At 59.0% G+C, this 18,282-nt stretch overlaps 1 protein-coding gene across 3 annotated transcripts in view; it reads right to left on the bottom strand.

Annotated features, from left to right (window-relative positions):
• Nucleotides 1-5,127: 5,127 nt before the first annotated feature.
• The window catches only part of PACS1 (phosphofurin acidic cluster sorting protein 1), a 144,184-nt gene continuing 131,029 nt past the window's right edge, over nt 5,128-18,282 (bottom strand). For all 3 annotated transcript variants that reach the window (XM_061163212.1, XM_061163214.1, XM_061163213.1), the window contains exons 12-24: nt 17,707-17,822; nt 17,459-17,594; nt 16,358-16,462; nt 15,628-15,734; nt 14,797-14,951; nt 14,552-14,662; nt 13,362-13,464; nt 12,925-12,967; nt 10,601-10,643; nt 10,250-10,385; nt 7,942-8,168; nt 6,634-6,753; nt 5,128-6,542 (exon numbers count right to left, since the gene is read on the bottom strand). In XM_061163212.1, coding sequence (XP_061019195.1) covers nt 6,427-6,542; nt 6,634-6,753; nt 7,942-8,168; nt 10,250-10,385; nt 10,601-10,643; nt 12,925-12,967; nt 13,362-13,464; nt 14,552-14,662; nt 14,797-14,951; nt 15,628-15,734; nt 16,358-16,462; nt 17,459-17,594; nt 17,707-17,822 — 1,518 coding nt within the window. In that variant the 3' untranslated portion in view covers nt 5,128-6,426. The remainder of the gene's footprint in view (nt 6,543-6,633; nt 6,754-7,941; nt 8,169-10,249; nt 10,386-10,600; nt 10,644-12,924; nt 12,968-13,361; nt 13,465-14,551; nt 14,663-14,796; nt 14,952-15,627; nt 15,735-16,357; nt 16,463-17,458; nt 17,595-17,706; nt 17,823-18,282) is intronic.

Below are 18,282 nucleotides of genomic sequence, written 5' to 3' on the forward strand. Positions count from 1 at the left end.
GAGGAGACATTCATAATAAAAGCGAGCAGCAAATGAGGCAGCAATAGAAAGGAGAACCTGAAGATAGCAAGCACTAAGATGTTTGGTGCTGGCAGTGGGTACCCTGCAGGGTCAGGACAGAGGGAGCTCAGCCTGGTTGGGGGCAATCTCCCCCTCTCCCTAAAGTCAGCACTTCCACATGCCAAGGATGCTCAAATTTCCACCCAGCCCAGAGAACCACCCTGCAGACCTACATACTCAATTCTACCTCTGAATAGCACACACCCACCTTGCCCTAAACCTACCATCTCCCACCCAAATCTCCTCCAGAGATGTTTTACCATCCACCTGTTCACCCAGCAGACGGTCAGTCCCCATCCTCAACTGTCTCCTTTGACCCTGTATCCTTTTCTTTAAAAAAAAAATATATATATATATATATATATATATATATATATATATTTGGCTGTGCTGGGTATCAGTTGGGGCAGGTGGGATCCTGGGATGGAACCTGGGCCCCCTGCTTTGGAAGCATGAAGTCTTAGCCACTGGACCACCAGGGAAGTCCCTCAACCCCGTTTTCCAACCAGCCACCTACACGTCTTGATTCTGCCTCTTTTTTTTAAAAAAGAAAAACTTATTTCTTTTTGGCTGTGCTGGGTCTTCTCTGCTGCATGGGCTTTTCTCTAGTTGCAGAGCGCGGGCTCTGAAGCACACAGGCTTCAGTAGTTGTGCCACGCGTCCTCATTAATTTCGGTTCCCGGCTCTAGAGCACTGGCTCAATAGCTGTGGCACACGGACTCTGTTGTTCTGCAGCATGTGGGATCTTCCTGGACCAGGGATTGATCCCCTGTCTCCTGCAATAGCAGGTGGATTCTTTACCACTCAGCCACCAGGGAAGCCCTGACTCTGCCTCTTAAATATATAGGACTTAAGTTTCCTTTCTCTGCCTCCTCTTCTTCCTGACCTTGGTCTATGTCATCATCACGTCTTTTCTAAATTGCCGCTGTTTCCTGTGAACTCCGCTGGTCTTTATTCTTATTTCCTCCAACGCGTAGCAAGGTGATCTTCCTAAATTAGATCATCTTGCTTTTCTGCCTAAAACTGTTTGTTGACTGCCGCTGACCTCGGGATGAAGTGCACAGCCCTTGCTCTGGCTCCAAGTAGTAATAGTCACAGCTAGGAGGCTCCTCAGCGCTCTGGCCACTTCCTTTCTCTTCTGCCCCATCGCTCCCCACTGCCTTCAGCCCCACTAAACCACGTGTGCATCTCGAATAGGCAGGACTGTGTCTTATCTCTAGTCTTGCTCCTTCCTGTCCCAGGACATCCGTCGTGTTAGGCGTCAGTTCCTTTGAGACATCTTCTTGGACACCCCTTCTCAGGCTGGCTCTGCTGCTCCTCCTTCGTCCTCCCAGGCAACCCTTCATGCTGTGTGGCCGTTGTGTATTTGTCTGTCTCCCCTACGAGGCTCAGGGTTTCCATGTAGGTGAAGACCCAGCCCTAGATTTGTCCATGTGTCATGCCTAGGACAGGAACTGGCCCATGGCAGGAATTTAATACATGTAGGATGGATGGAATCTTGGGAAGTTGGGATCTGAGCAGGGCCTTGAGAGATGGTCTGGAGTCCTCTGACCAGGGTCAAAAATCCGGCTCCTTCTCAGCCACCCTGAGTGTGTTGGACAAGCAACTTACCTACCTCGCTTTCCTTTATCTGGCCTTTGAGTGTTTGCGAGAGACTAAGTGGGGTTTGGAGCAGGGTGGTTGGGAAAACCTGTCTGAGGAGGTGGTGTGCAGGCCACAGCCGAAGGGAAAGGGGGAAAATTTCCTGGTGGTCCAGTGGTTAGAATCCGCCTTCCAATGCAGGGGATGTGGGTTCGATCCCTAGTTGGGGAACTAAGATCCCACCTGCCGTGGGGCAGCTAAGCTGGAACTAGGGCGCCTGTGTGCTGCAGCAGAAGCCCACGTGCCGCAACGCAGAAGAGCTTGCACACAGCAACGAATAAATAAAGGAAAAGGGGATGCTATGTGGGGCAGGGAGAGCGTGTAAGGTGGAGAGAGTGGCATGTCTGGGCTCTTGTGCAGGGAGGAGGGATCTGATCACTGAAAGATCAGGTGTGGCCCGAGCGTGGTGAGCTCTGGGGTGGGAGACAGGGGGCGTGAAGCAACTGAAAGTGAAGTTAGAGCGGTAGGGGTGGGGAGACGGTGCAGGCTGATGGACTGTGGGTTGGGTGGCTATATTCAGAGGTATTAGGAAGCTGCTGAAGGACTCTAGCCGGGGAGCAGGGCAGCTGGGAGGCAGAACGGACCAGAGCCCCTGGGATGACGCAGGATGACTCGTGAGTTTCTGGCTTGAGTAATAGGATGGATGCTACTGCCATTTACTCAGTCTAGGAGGAGCCAGGGAAATCAAGGTTCTTGATTTTGGCCATATTAGGTTTGAGACGTCTGGGCATATTCGAGTCAAATAAATGATTAAAAATGAGAGTCGAGCACGTTGGGAGGTGCGGCTCTCTGACGTTTGGCATCCTCCTTGGTAAAAAGGAAAGTGAAAGTGAAAGTGGCTCAGCTGTGTCCGACTCTTTGCAACCCCATGAACTATACAGTCCATGGAATTCTCCAGGCCAGAATACTGGAGTGGGTAGCCTTTCCCTTCTCCAGGGGATCTTCTCAACCCAGGGATTGAACCCAGGTCTCCTGCATTGCAGGTGGATTCTTTACCACCTGAGCCACAGGAGAAGTCCAGAGAGGTGCTATTCTAGGCCTCAGAGGCAGCCAAGACAAGAGGGAGCAAGTCACATGACCAGGGGCAGGAGCAGGAAGGGCAGGGGGAATGGCTCGTGCAAAGGCCCTGTGGCAGAGTGTGCCCTGTGTGTCTGAGGAATATAGAGGAGGCCGTGAGTGAGGGGGAGAATGACCAGAGGTGAGCAGCCCCCGAGGTCAGCACTGCAGGGCCCTGGAAGTTGTGTGGAGGGGTTTGGATTATATTCTGGGTGAGATGGGAAGCCATTGGACAGTTTGGATAAGTAATTTAATGTGTTCTAATTAACATTTTAAAAGACTTCCTCCAGCTATTGTGTAGAGAATAGGCTACAGGAAGAGTGGGTGGAAGCGGAGGTAATTAGGAAGCTATTACAATATCCAGAGAGCAGTGAAAGCTGCAGGAGCTGCAGGGTTCTGGTCTGACGGGCAGGCCTCTAGGATTTGCCCTGGGAGTGGGTGCTGGATGTGAGAGGGGACTCAGGGATGATTCCAAAGATTTAGCAAGTGCAGAGTCGTGGCCTCCCAGGTAGCGCAGGAGACACAAGAAACTTGAGTTCGATTTCTGGGTCAGGAAGATCCCCTGGAGGAGGGAATGGCAGCCCACTCCATATTCTTGCCTATAGAATTCCAAGGACAGATAGGAGTCTGGTGGGCTATGGTCCATGGGGTAGCAAAGAGTTGGACACGACTGAAGTGACTTAGCACGCATGCACACTCAACTGCTGAGTCAGGGGGATGTCTGCACACCCGGAGAATTTCCCAAGGCCAGGAAGATGAGGCGAAAACAAAGGAGGCCCAGAACGAGAAGTTTAAGAAGTGGGGTTGGGTGGGGAGGGCAGAACGCTGAGTACCTTCCAGGGCCAAGCAGCCAAGGACGTCAGTGACCTTGGCAAGGGAGTGCCTGATGGGGTAGTGAGGAGGAGGCCCAGAAGCCCCCCTCCTTTGGAAGACTTTCGCTGTTGGGAGAGCAGAGAGGTTTTAGAACCAAGGAGATATTACTGCCTGTGTACACGGGACGTGACAGATCTGGTGGAGGGCGGTGCACCAGTGATGCAGGAGAGGAAGCCCTGGAGAAAGCGGGAGGGATCTGGGGCAGGGCCAAGTGGTCACCCGGGCCGGAGTGGGGCTGGGAGTCAAGTCAGGGAGTTCACACTCCAGTCTCCATCATCTGCTTCCCCGACTGGGCTCTGAGCTGGGGCCTGAGTCTGTTTGTCTGTGCTCATCCCACTCGGGGCTCCCACCAGCTGCCAGGCCCCCAGGCCCCTGCCCCACGGAGCCTCTGGGGGGCTCTGCCCACCTCTCTAGCCCACCTCAGCCTCCACCTCTCCAGGCATATCTCTCACTGGCCGGCTTGTATCCTTTATCGGAGAACTGCAGTGCAGACTGCGTTTCTGGGACACCTTCTGGTACCCGACTGGACTCTGCCCCTCGGGCGGCGGGCATTCGTTCCATCTTCCAGGCCCAGAGAGCCTGGGTGGCAACGCCACTGGGTCCCAGAGCCTCCATTAGGTGACTGGCCATGGGGCTTGGGGAGCTGGGGACAGCCTGCCTCACCTGGCTGTTGTGTCCTGGGGTGGGGGGGAACACAAGACCCCATTACTGGGCACTTATTTGCTGAAGGAGGCTTGGCATGCAGGCCTGTGTCCTGGGAGCGCGTGAAGAGCCAGGTGTCCCAGGAGCAGGAATCTGTCACCTCCAGGGTTAAGGGCAGGCAGGAAAACGAACTGATGGTGGACCTGAGCTCACCCCCTCCCCCCAGGCCTCAGGCTTCACCAACTTCCAGAAAATATGACCCAGCGCGGGAGAGAAGCCGAGTTCTCATCTCCAGTTGGAAGAGTGGATGACGTGTCACTGACTTGGGAGGTGGGATTTGGGGATGGCGGGTCCCCGAGAAAAATGGGGTTTCGGGGTGGGAATGGCGTGACTTCTATTCCTAACCTCGCTTTGCCTCATGTGGGGCAACACACCTTCACACCTGTTTCTATAATCAAGTAAATGGGAATAGGCTTCTTTCCAGCCAGTTCCCAGTTGATTTTTTTTTCTTTTGGCTATACCATGGGGCAGGTGGGATCTTAGTTCCCCAACCAGGGATTGAATCCGTGCTCCCTACATTGGAAGCACAAAATTTTAACCGCTGGAGTGTCAGGTATTCCCTCCTAATTGATTTTTAATATTTATTTGGCTGCACCAGGTCTTAGTTGTGGCCTGTGGAGCCTAGTGAGGATCGAACCCAGGCCCCCTGCACTGGAGTGCGGAGCCTTAGCCAGTGGACCGCCAGGGAAGTCCCCCTCCCAACTGATTGTGAGTGTAGTCAGTGGCCACCCTGTGCGGTGGGACGAGCGAGGCTGGACGGATCCTGCGTCACAATGAGAGGCGCGGAGGCCCAAGGATTGCTCGTTGGTAAGAAATCACCAGTTTATTGAATGAAAAACCCAACATCCTCAGCCCCTCCCACCCTGCCCCTCTCTCCGGCCGAGTGAGCAGCACAGTCCTGGGGACACTCTGGACGGCAGGGCTGCGCCGGGGAAGGGCTGGCGGAGTCTGGGGGAGGTATGGAGAATGAGAAAAACACTTTCCAAAATGAAGTTCTGTGCAAAAACTTCTAGAAGGGGTGAGAGGGCCAGGGCCGAAGCTCCGGAGGCGGAGGTGTTGGCGGGCTGCGGCCGGAGCTCTGCCCCACGTGCCTCGGGTCTCCGGGAAGGCCAAGGCCGATGGTGGGGGCTGAGGAGGGGCTCAGGCGCCCGAGGCCACAGAGGGGGAGGCCTGGGAGGACGGGGCCTGCCCAGGCCAGGGGCCCAGGTGAGGAGGGGAGGACACGGGGTGCAGGGAGCGGAAGGGACTGGGCCGCAGATGTGTTGGCAGGGTCTGCCGCCCACCTCCCCGGGGCCGGAGCCAGGGCCGGGGAGGAAAGTCCTCAACGGGGTCGGGGGGCGGGGGTAGATCCAAGGACAGGTCCCAGCCTCCCGGCGAGTCACAGAAAACCACTGAGAGACTGGTGGTGCAGAGAACCAAAGAACTACTCAGGGACACATGTGACACGTCCAGGGGACCTGGGCGTGGGGGAACCATGCAGGGTGAGACCACGAAGGCTCCTCCACCCCAGAAACCCACGCATCGCAGCAGCAACTCTGTCTTGGGGTCGGGGGGGTGTCTGTGCCCTTGTCACCCCCTCAGCAGGGGGAAGTGGCCTTGGTGCTGGGCATCCCCAGATGGAGGCCGACTGTGTGGTGTCTGGCAGCTGAGCTTTAGAAGATGGGATCCTGGGGGTGGCAGGGGGAGGCTGGAATGCTGGCCGTGGGCCAGGACCCCAGGTTTCCTATTTCCAGGAAGAGAACTGGTGCCACGTGGAGAAAGAGGCTGAAGTCAGGTGAGGTGAGGGAAGGCCTGGAGAACTCGATTCCAGGGGCCAGGGGCGGGCACCGAAAGGCACAGTCAACATGCCTTGGGCCAGGAGTGGAGGGGGAGGAAAAGGAAGGAGTTGGGGGGCTGCCCAGGACTGGGACCGAGCAGTGGTGGGGAATGGCGGCCCCGGTGGGTGGCAGTGTCCGGCAAGACCGGGCCAGGGAGATGCAGGCCCCGGGGCCAGCAGAGGGGACACTGGGCCCGGGGCCTGCTGGCCTCCCCCTGCCTGCAGGCGGTGAGGCTGGTGGCAGCGCCAGGAGGGGGCGTGGCTGGGAGACGGTGCCCTCAGGTGGCCTTGCTGCCACTGAACAGTCCCACTGGAAAGTGCTTGACATGGGTGGGCCACTGGGCTGCCAGCTGGAAGAACTTGATGTCGCTCCACTCGACCCCGTCGATGGACACTGGGGGTGAGAGGGGAGGCATGTGGATGACCAGGGCTGCCGGGGAGGGCTGCAGCCTCCCTTCCACCCACCCCAACCCCCACGCCCGCACCTCTCAGCATGGTCTGCTGCTGCTTAGCAGAGCAGATGAGGCGGCTGATGCCCTCGATGACCTGGCTCTTAGAATCCACCTCCTTTTCTCTAGGCTTCTTGCTCAGGAAGATGGTGGGAACTGGAAAGCAAGCAGGAACCGCCTTGTCACCGCCCCTGGAAAGGCGGCTGCACTCTCCCCCACCCACTGCCCCCGTTCCGGCTGGAAGGGCGGAATTCACAGAAAGCAGACTCCCCACTCCCCCCACCCCGTCTGTCTGTCTCCGGGGCTATGTCTCAGGATCTCCAAGCTCCTGCCCTTTTCCCTGGGCCTTGGTATCTTCACTGAGTAAGGAGGACCTGGGGCCACATGGGCCTGGGCCACATGGGCTCGGAGTCCCTTCCGGCTCGAATGTTCTGAAAGCCTGTGGGTAGGGGGCCAGCTGCCCTGTCAGGCGCCTCTGTCCACCCACTCAAGTGCCTGCGTGGGGCTGTGTCTGTGTGGCTGGCAGGGAGGCTACATAGCAGCTCAGCCCTAGGCCGCCCTCGACGGGTCTCTGGGTGCCACGGGGGCGGGGGGGGGCGGTGTTCCGGCTGCGGGCCTGGCATGAGGCCTGCCTGCCCTCCTGGGGCACCTTTGGGGGCAGAGACATGAATGCAAAGGCCCAGCTGCTTTGGATGCGCCCAGAGGAGGAAGGTGAGGCCCAGCAGAGAAGGAAGCCGCTTCCTGACAGCTGGGAGGCGGCAAGCACCCCAGAGTCACCCCGCCTGCTCCAGCAAATGCAGAGCCAGATGTGGGGTTTCACCACGGGAACCGATATCTGTGAGCGCTGCCCCCGCCTCCTGGGTATCAGGGCTCCTGCCTCACCTCCTCAGAGTGCAGGACCCCCTCCCCCCGCTGGTGCTGAAGCCGTCTTCTCCCTGGGATAGGCTCTCGTCAAACCACACCCTTTGTTCTTGAAGGCCTGGGTGGCCTCCGGGGTTGGGGGTTGGGAGCTGTGGTGCAGGGACAACCTTTGGGTCACACCATCCATCCCTGAGGGCACTGGCCAGGAAACCTCCCTCATTCATGGCAGCAAACTGCCTTGCCCCAAAGGTGCCGATGCTGAGCAGGCAGGGACCAGTGACTCCCTGGGGACCTCGGTTTCCTTTGTGACAGAAGGAACGGCTTTAGTCCTGTGTGGTGGGGCAGGACCCCATGATACATGTGCTTGCTGCCTCTGTGCTCATCCGGGGTCTCTCTCCCAGAAGCGGATCCTGTTCCGACCCCGAGAGAGGAGACGGGAAGGCCTGGAGGCCCTGATTGCCCCTGGCCTCTCGAGTCACTTACCTTTCTTGTTCTTCTCTTTGGTGACCACGGTCATGGCCATGGTGCCGGAGAGCTGGGCCTCCCCGCCGTGGGGCAGGCGGGAAACCTGCACTGAGCGGAAGACGCTCTTGAGGGTGTTCTTGGAGCTGGCGTCCCTCTTGTCGCCTTCCCTCCTCCGCTCCCCAGGGTGGCCCAGCCAGTAGTCCACCTGGAGGCCAATCACATCCCCGTACGGGCTGCTGGGGCTCCTGGAGAGGGGTGGTAATGGGGGGCGAGGCTCAGCGCCCACCAAGGGTGAATGGGGCAGGGAGGGCCTGGAGGAGGTGCCAGCCCAGGGGCTCCGGGTTTCCTCCAGCCTCACAGAACGGGCTGGGGTGGGAGTGCGGGGTCAGGCTGACCTGAGAACACGGCCAGGAGAGGGCGAGGCCCCAAGTGCCCACAGCGGAGCCCAGGAAGAAGGGAGAGAGGAAGGAAGCTCTGCGAGGGAAGAAGATGTGTGCACGCACACCCACACACAAGGACACATGTGCATGAGCATGTGTGCAGACGTGTGCACATGCACGACCCCCAGCAGGCAGAAACCCCCGCCGAGGGTGGGAGAGACTAAGTGGGGCAGAGGCGGGCATCAGGCGGCTGCAGAGCCGCCGGGGGAGAGCAGCCGACCTGTGGCTTTCTCTCTCGTTAACGGCGCTTCTAGCTCAGGGATAATTTTAGCTCTGAGGGGAAAAAGAGCTGATATTTTCTTGAAAGGAGGCGTCAGACACAATAGGTACAGGCTACACAAATCATCTGATGTTTCTTTCTGCCTGGATTCAGCGGTTCCATTAAAAAACAAGCTTAAACCGGATGGGAAAGGAGGTCGGGGTAAGGCTGGTCCCCAGGCCCCAGGGAGCCTGGACCGTGAGGTCACCGCATGACCTGCTGATGGGATTCCCTCCTCTTCCTGCACTTTGGCAAGTCAGCGGCAGACCCCGATGGGGAGCGGAGAGCGGAGACAGGGCGAGAGAGGGGGAGGGCTGGGGTCCAGGCTCCGCCCTGAGACACTTAGGATTCTTTGGGGACCACGGCACTGTTGTTGGGGGTTCTGGAAAAGCCACCGGCCAGTGCCCACCCTCTGCTCCTCACAGAGCATCCCCAGGAGACCAGGAGGAGGTGAGGGGAGAGGAAAGGGAGCAGGGAGGAAGCGGCAGGAACACCTCTGGCTCTTCTCTGCTGCCCTCTCCCCTGCCCCAGTCAGCTCCCCAGAGGCCTCCTTGACCACCTGATCTAAGCTTTGGACATTTCAGATCCTAAAAGAATTCCCTCCCTGCTTCCTGGCCACCTCTCCCTACTCGGTCACAGCAGTCTCTCTGTGGCTTTGGCCCCGCCAGGGCCCAGGAGCCCGGGGTCTGACCTGCCCACGTCACTGGCCGCAGGGGCCCTTGGGTGACGGACACACTGGGTGCCCCGAAGGAGGCCGCGCCTCCTCGGGCCAGGCGCTGACCGTGAGGCTCTTATTTCCAACTCACAGCAAAACCCCGTGGCTGCTTCACCTTTACTTTCATGGGGTGTGAGTGGAGCTGAGTAGCTTGTCCAAGTGACCAAGATTCCGTGCTTAAACTAGTCAGGCTCCTGAACCTCTTTCTGGGCCTCGGAAAATCCAGTCCTTGCAATAATCCCCCCGCCCCGCATTTCTGACTGCCCTGCGTCTCTGATCGGGGCTCCTCACCCTCCACCCCTCAGGAGTGTCTTTGTGAGACTTCTGTCAGGGCAGTTTAGCCGGAATTGGAACCCCCAAAGTTCCTCTTAGTACTTTTACTGCCTCTGCCCCCTCCTGCTTCTGCTCCAGCCAAAGTCCCAGCTCCCGCTGCAGAGTCCCACCGCGGGGGTGCCCACGCCTACGGCAGCCGTTCCCACCTTCGACAGAGTCGCTCTTGCTTTGACAAGTGTCACTGAGCGGTTTGTTCTTTAACACAAACACACACGGTGGACGCAACTGTGTGGACATGATGCAAATCCAGGTGTCTGACACCCGGGCCCACACTCCCTCTCCCGGACCCGGCAGTCCTACCCTTGGTACGTGCAGCACCTGGCAGGCAAGAAGGGCCTCGGTGCCCCGGGTCTCATTTGCCCTTATACCTGGGGGGGCGGGGGGGGGGGCAGACAGGACAGACAGGAGCTCATGGGAGCAAGCTGTGTGACGACCGGCTTGGCCAGTGACCTGACTCCCCCCGCTGACCTTCCAGGCCCGGGGTCACCGTCCTACACACTGGGGCAGCCGGGGAATCAGGCACGTGCCGCCCCAATGAAGGCATGTGGGGGGACAGACGGGAACAGGCCACAGCCTTACCCCATGACGGCCAGGGCGCTGCTCATGGACGGGGAGGAGGGAGGGGTGGCCGTGGCATCTCGGCTCAGGCCCGAGCTGGAGGGTGGCGACGTGGAAGGCACAGTCAGGCTGACCACGGGTGCGTCGTCACCATCACCTGCGGGGGGACAGACACGGTCGGCCAGAGGAAACTGCCCTGACCGGTCTTGGCTGCAGCCTGCTACGCCACCGCCCTGGGGCTCGAACCCTGCGGCTCAAGCCCTGCCTTGGCCTGGGACCCCCTCGTCTTCACCCTTCGGCCTGCCTGACCAGGGAGCAGGCAGGCGAGATGCACCATTCTCACCCAGTAGAGGCCAAGGGGCCCAGGCTCACCTGTCGTGGAAGGAGAGTCTTCGACCAGACCCACCTTCACCACCTGCGAGGGAGAAGAGACCCTGCGTTAGGTCCACCCACCCAAGCTGGACACCTTCGGGTCAGCTGGACCCAGTGGCCACAACCACACGCTGTTTGATCGCAGGCTTTGAGACTCTGCCGATTCTGAGCAGCTGGGATCGTCAGGAGGTGAGCAAACCCAGCTGCAAACAGCTAGTCGGGGGCGCGGGAGACCCGCAGCTCTTCTCTGGGAACGTGGGCAAGGCCTTATACGAAAAGGATACACCCTTTTGTATCCTGATCTCATTTCTTCTAAGATCACTTGGGCAGGAGACCGTCTTCTCAGGTCAGAGAGAGGGGAGGACAGGGAGAAAACCTCGGCAGATAGGAGTGGGGTATGGGTCGGGGTGGGGAACACGCTGGAACAGGAATCGGGAGGAACACCAATGAGGAGGGGGGGATCCCAGGGACCCCTGACTCCAAGCCCAGCCCTGGGCAGTGATACTGATGTCAGCTCCCCAAAGAATTTTAAGATACCTCTGAGAGAATTCTGGGAAGGGCAGAGGGGGCCCTCCAGTGGCCAGCAAAGGGTACAGCCAGAGACAGACCTGAACGTCAGGGCAGGGGCCTGAGGTCAGCAGGGGCCCTGCTGGGGGGGGTGGGGGGTGTCACGGAAACCGGGCCCTGGCGACAGCAGGGAGCGGCGGTCACACACACATGGTGGCTTCCTTGAAGCTGATAAGAGCACTGTGCTGCCACTCGTGGAATCTGTCCCTGACTCTACGCATCCTGATTTTAATGCCTGGAAAGTGGCACGCTGGTACTCCGAACTTCCTGGACGTGAGTCCTCTCTCCTTGCTCCTCTGGTTGCTGCACGAGGCTGCCAGCTCCTCCGTTCGCTTGTTTCCATTTTTAATTTTTTATCTGTTTTGCTGCGAGGCCAGAGTGGCAGTGACCCCACTGCTCCACACAGACGTGGGTCACTGCCAGCCCGGGCTGCTCATCACGGCCCGGGCCCTCCGATGTGGCCGTAGGACCAGCCCCAGTGGCTGGTGGGGACTGACTGGACCAGGCAGATGGGAACCTTGACAAGAACCACCCCCCAGGCTCAGGCATTTCCCAGGATCACTTGAGGCTCACAGGATGACCCAGGATCACAGGATCTGGGATGAGTGGAGAGCAGGGATGGGGGCTGCCGGCCCCTCACCTGCACGTGCCTCATCCTCCCTAGAGGCTGGGAGGGACCCTCGGCGAGGCTGCAGGAAAAGATACCAGCTGATGTGGAAGAGAAACTCGGCCGTCTCAGAAAGGGAAATCTGAGTTCTCTGCCAGCTTCTGTGCTGTGCTTTGGCCCCGGGGGTGGAGGGGCGTCAGCTGTCCCCTCTAGGCTCCCTCTCTCCGTCAGTCTCGGCCTTGAGGCCCCGCAACTGCCAAATGCAACCTGGGCCGGGACCACCTGACTCCAAGGACACCCAAGAGGTCTTTCCTTTGTCTTCAGAATCCACTTGTGCAAAGATTCTTCCCTGACCAAACAGGAGGGGAGAGAGCCCCTTCCTCTCGTGTCCCCGTCTCTGAAGACAGCTACTCATGTCTCAGACTCCCATCCTTGGAACAGCTTTGCTTTCTTTTCCCTGCAGCCGGAGAACCAGTGCCCTGGATATCACCCCTGGGGACCCCAGAACCACAGTAATAACATGTGGTACCTGTGGTGATATGGGGCCAGTCCCCAAAGGGGAAAGGACTCTGGAAGGAGCAGCTCGGGGCCTGTCCCAGCCCACAGCTTCCTCTCCCCGGCATTGCTGACCCTCGGGGCTCTCTTCTGGGGGCCTGTCCTGGGCCCTGCAGGGTGGTTAGCGTGTCCCTGGCCCCACCCACAGATACCAGTGCCACCTCCACTCCCAGCTTTGCCCACCCCTACTCCCAGCTCTGACAGCCAAATGTGTCCCCAGATCAGACACTGCCAGATGTCTCCTGGGAACAAAATCGCCCCTGGACAAGACCCGCTGTCTAGATGAGTCCCTTGTGTATGAAGTGAGTCAGTCAATGTCAGACTGTGTGCGGTGGACTATAGACCGCCAGGCTCCTCTGTCCATGGGATTCTCTAGGCAGGAATACTGGAGTGGGCTGCCATTCCCTTCTCTAGGGGATCTTCCCGACCCAGGGACTGAACTTGAGTCTCCTGTATTGCATGCAGATTCTTTACCGTCTGAGCCATCAGGAAAGCCCCTTGTGTGTGTGTGTGTATGTGTGTGTGCGCGCGCGTGGAGGCCAGGGAGGCCAGGTGGGTGGGTGGGGTACAGAGGAGAGGGGGGGTTGGTACTCACGCCAATGAAGGGGATGAACTTCTGATACGAGTCTTCATCAGGGCTGTGAGGAGAGACAGGAGAGTTTTACAGCGGGCGGGAGAGACTGCGTGGAGAGCTGGGGACGGAAGCTTTCCACGCTTTACTTGCTTTACTGAGGCTTTAAGGGAGCCCAGACACCACTTGCCATCTTCCCTCTGCCCTCAGGATGGCATGGGGAGCCTCCAGAAGGAGGCGAAAGCCCCGATTGTGCATGCTCTATCCTCTGCCCCGACGTCTGTACCACGGGGCGCTCACAGTGGGTGGGGGCAGGCCCGGGCAGGGAAGAAAAGGCACTACTCTCGGGTTCCCATGAGGGAAATGCGGTGAGGAGGAGGAGGGTGTGGAAAAGCAAAAGAACTGAACATTTCTCTAGCCCACCCAACCTGTTTTCAAGAGTCCACCCCGGGTGCACTCACAACTTGTGCCTACAGGTGAGCATGGCTTCCGCCACAGGCAGCTGGTGCGTCACGGCCGCCCCGTTGACGTACTGCATCACCCGCCCCACCACGTCCAGTTGCTCTGCGGAGGAGCCGAGACACGGGCTGACTTACTTCAGCAGGCGACCCCGGAGAACCCTCTTTGAGAGTCCGTCCCCTTGCTGAGTCCCACCAGAAGACCCCAGGAGCTGAGGCAGAGAAAGGGCTCTAAAGACCTGCTGGTTTGAACCTTATAAGAAATTTTTTAAACATTGTTCATTTATTTATTTGGGTGTGTTGGGCCTTAGCTGCGGCGTGCAGGTTTAGTTGACCTGTGGCACAGGGGACCTCAGTTCCCCGACCAGGGATAGAACCCACGTCCCCTGAATTGAAAGGCAGATTCTTAACCCCTGTACTGTCAGGGAAATCCCAGGAATTTTTTTTAAAAGATACCTTTTTGGATGTGAACTATTTATTTAAAGTCTTCACTGAATTTGTTACCATGTTGCTTCTGTTTTATGTTTTAGTTTTTTGGCCTCGAGGCATGGGGGATCTTAGCTCTCCGACCAGAGATTAAACGCACATCCCCTGCACTGGAGGGTGAAGTCTTAACCACGGGACCACCAGGGAAGTCCCCTGAATCTAAGGAATCATGCAGCCAGGAGCTATCCTCCGTCTGATCTGTGCGCCCTTCCCCCCAGCCTGCTCCTTCCCAGGCTTGGCTGGCTCCTGCTTCCATCTCTGCTCTGATCAGCCCTGGAACCACCGGCTGCCCCCACCACCTCCTGCCCTCGTCACTTCCTGCCTGGCCTGTGGGAGCACTGACCACCTCCCGGCCTCGCTGGGCCCAAGCTCACTCCCATCCCTGCCGCCTCTGCTCTGTATTTCAGAAAAAGACACGGTTGGTGGCGTGTTATTCCTTTATCAATAGACACTTGGCAGCTGCTCTCCGCTTCCATATTTGATCTCCACAACCAGATACTTCCTGACACCACCCCCTCGGCCTCCTTATTTCTAAATGTGCAGAGACCAAACACATCCAGCGTGGAAGGGCTGTGCTTACGGGGCCTCCTTTTAATAAAATGCTGGAAAAATGAACAGGCCACAGGGAGGAGAAGCAGCACGCCCCCCGCCCCCGCGTGCAGCTGAGCCCAGCTCCCCGCGTCTCGTCCCCCACGAGGGGCGGGTACCTGACACCGGGGGCTCCGAGCGGCTAAACAGATCTCTCCAGCCAGGATCAAGGAAGGTGCTGCTATACCTGCTGTCGACGGAGCCCAGGTATTTGGCCACTGGGTGAGAACCTGGTAGACGGAGACCAGAGAAGGCGAGCTGGTGAGGGGGGTGAATGAAGCCCGGCCTTTGGTCTCCCCGACTGGCCCTTCCCTGGACCCAACGCCACCCCCCGCTTCAGGGGTGGGCTCTGCCACGTCCTCACCGAGGGGAATGATGAGAAAGCGCATGTAGCCCAGCCAGTCCGAGGTCTTGCTGGCCAGTGACTTAACGAAGAAGCGGAGGATGGAGCTCAGGTAGCTCTGGCCGCCCACTGCTGCCACCTTCACCGGCCTCGGCATGGAGGAATTACAGTTGCAGCTGGGAGCAAAGGAGGGGGGACAGGGCCACGTCAGGGGGCCATGATCTGCTCAGAGGAAGCCTCCCCCCCCCAGCTCTGACTTCACTCGACCTCGACAGCCCCCAGAGGAAAAACAAACCAGTGAAAAAAATCACAGAGAGAGAGGCAACACACCATAGTGCTTCTGCAAAAAGAGAGAAATTCAGGGTCAGAGAGGACAGGGGACTGTCTAGAAGGCAGGCAGAACCGCTTGAGGCTAACGAGAAGACGAGTCGGCAGTGCCCTGGGGTCAGAGGCGGGCATGAGCCCAAGACCTCCGAGGCTCTTTCCACGGCACGTCCTGAGAGGGAGGGCCCCCGACTCTGGGTAGGCAGCGGGGCGGGAGGAGAAAGTCTTGCAGAACCCCGGGCTCTCTCTGTCCGGCCTTCTTCGTCATGGGTTTAGGAAGAGGGTGAGGCAGGTCAAGGTGTGGCAGAGGACCAGGCGGGAGGCTGGTGGGCAGGAAGGTGACATTTTCACCCCGACCCTCTGGGCCAGCAGGGACAACAGAGCACCAGGGCCAGACGCCGCCCGACCAGGTGCCAACTGTGAGCTCTGGGTCTGATGGGCCAGGGGGTCCTGTCAGAGCTTGGAAATGAGGGTGGGAGGATGAGGTGGGAGGGGACCCCAAAGGGCAGGGGAGGAGCCGGGCCTTACTAGCGCTGGATGCGGGTGAGCAGGGCGGACAGCACGGCCTGGACCTCCACAGTGGAGCACGTGCACACGACGGGCTTCCGCTGGTCCTGCAGCAGCTCCGCCACGTACTGCGGGGGGCGGGGAGGGGGGCGGCACACAGGTGAGGCTGTGCGGCCGGGCCACCGCCTCCCGCAGGTCACGAGGGCGCCAAGGCCCAGGCCGGGCAGAGGGCCCCACCCTCGGTCGTTCAGACTACAGCAGGCCAAGGTCAGGCTCTGACTGCCAGTCAGGAGGAGGTGGGGCCAGACCCCAGGGAGACGGGATCAGGAGGAAACGTGGGAAGGCCCAGGACATGCTAGATTCTACACGGCCTCCGTGGCCCACACGCTGGGTAGGTGGCCGGACTGGGCGGGGCTGGGCTGCTGTTGCTCTGCCCCTTCTGGAAACCAGGGCAGCGCTGGCGCCTCACAGCACACAGGCTGGGAAGGCAGGTGAGACGGGCCATACTGCTGCTTTTTCAGAGATAAGGAAACTGAGGTACAGAAAACTGGTGACTTAAGGCCCCTCAGGCTGGAAAATGATGGGACTGGGACCAGAGCCAGAGCTGTGGGCTTAGGTCAGGCTAGGAGGGGCCGGAAAAGAAGGGGGTCATTTCGGATTTCCCCGCGCCCTGCCTTTGAGATCCACACCCGGGGAGTCTCTTGTTCCCCAGCATCCCTCCTTCCCGGCCCTGCGACCCTGGGTGCTGTACCTGGCCCTGCCAGTCAGCAGTGTTGACGAGGATGACGTTTTCTGGGAGGGCCGCATCTGACACCAGGATCTGGTTCAGCTGGTCATAGACCACCTTTCTAGGAATCTGCAGGGATAGATGCAGACAGATGTCTGTTGGTCCCCAGGGAGCTTGGGGGGGCGGTGGCTGGGGGTACTTGTGGTCCAGCGTATGGAGAAGAGCTACCAGGAAGCTGTGCAGGAGACCTGGTGTCCCACCGGCCAGAGCACAGCAAGGGTATGAGAACACTCGAAGCCAGGCCTCAGGGCCCAGGCTGGTGCCCCAGGAACGTGGCGGCTGTCCTGCCGAGGCAGAAAGGGCCCCAAAGGGGAATGAAGCAAGGGGCAGCAGGAGTGGGGGAGGGAGGAGTGGAGAGCAGGTGCTCACAGGATGGAAAGGAGGGCAGTGGGGAGAGATAATGAGAGTGCGACGTGTGGGGAGCCCTCCAACTCGGGGAACAAAGGTATTTCAGGAACAGTGATTAACAAGAAGGACAATACCTCGCCCCAGGCACCAGGCTATTCTAGTCCTGGGCTCACTTTCAGCTGCGAGAGCGAGCGTTAGCTCTGGAAGCCACACGGACACCAACCCCCTTCCCAGAGGTATTTACCAGGAAGAAGCCGGCCCACCACCAACTCCAGGAGCGCAGGAGCTGGGTGAGGGCGTCAGGGAGAACCCTTCCCCGGGGGGCTGGCCTTCGGAGAGCATACGAGCCGAGGGCCAGATCCCTCTGTGTGCCTACCCCAGCCACCCTGAGGGCTGGCGCTCAAAAGTTTAATGTTGCCATGTTGGCTTCAAATCACTGTAACTAGCCCACAGCAATGCTAAGGGCATCAGAGTGCAGGGTAGACCTCCTGGGAGAGCTGATGGTCCCCTCTAAGGTCTGATGGGGGCAGAACACGCCAGTGTCCCCTATTCCATCCTGCAATTCCTCAGCAGGAGCAGACAGCAAACATGCTGGACTTCTCCCTTTAGGCCTCTCTTTACTCAGAACAATCAAATATACCCCCTTCCTCTCCACCCGACCTCCCAAGGAGATGACGGAGCAGAGCCGGGGATCTGGGGCGCCTGGCAGGCGGGTACCTGCGTGCTGTGGCCCAGGTCTGGGGACCGCTCGCTGTCGGAGCTGTTGGTCCTCTCGCTCAGCGGCTTGGAGAGCTGCCGCTCCTTCAGAGGGGTGCTCCTCTTCTGCCGGGGGGTGTGCACCCCTTCCACTTTGCTGCCACGGGCATGGAAGGAGGTGGTTAAGTGGCCCCCATTTCTGAGGCCACTCTGGCCATGCTCCCCTCCTTCCACCCAATGCCTCAGGAGCTTCTTCCCACCCTGAGTACCTGGGGGAGGCGGAGCCCTGCAGGTCCGTTTTGCTGGACTTCATGGGAGTTTTGACTTTCTCAGGCACAACCAGACTCGTGCTCACGTCTCCAAACATGTCCTGGTCAGTGATTTCCTGCCACAGAGCAAAGGAAGCCGCGAGGGTGACCCCCCCCTCCATGACCACGAGAGCCTGGTAGCTCCTGTCTGGGCCAGCAGCCCCCCCCCCTCGCTCTTTTCCAGGAAACACATGGTTCTAAAACTCCCGCCCGCCTCCCCTGACGACTGTTTAATTCAGCTGAGGGCGCCCGCTGTGCCAGGCGCTGTCACCTGCTACCCGACCTGACCCCAACGCTTATGAACCATCAGCACACAAATCTCGACGGATGATCTGGCTTCTCGAGGTGGGAAGGACAGCCTTTTTACTCAGGAAGTGACGTGATGTGAATTTCATTTTTGAAATCCCTGCTGTGCAATACGGACCAAAGCGGGCAACAGTGGAGGCCGGGCTGCTTGGGTTTCAGGTGAACTACAGTGTTCTTGAACCCGGCCTAAGGCTCTCCTGGACAACAGACCTGTGATACAGTATTCCTTAC

This window comes from Dama dama, chromosome 2 (genome assembly GCF_033118175.1).
Source record: "Dama dama isolate Ldn47 chromosome 2, ASM3311817v1, whole genome shotgun sequence".
In the NCBI taxonomy this organism is placed as follows: domain Eukaryota; kingdom Metazoa; phylum Chordata; class Mammalia; order Artiodactyla; family Cervidae; genus Dama; species Dama dama.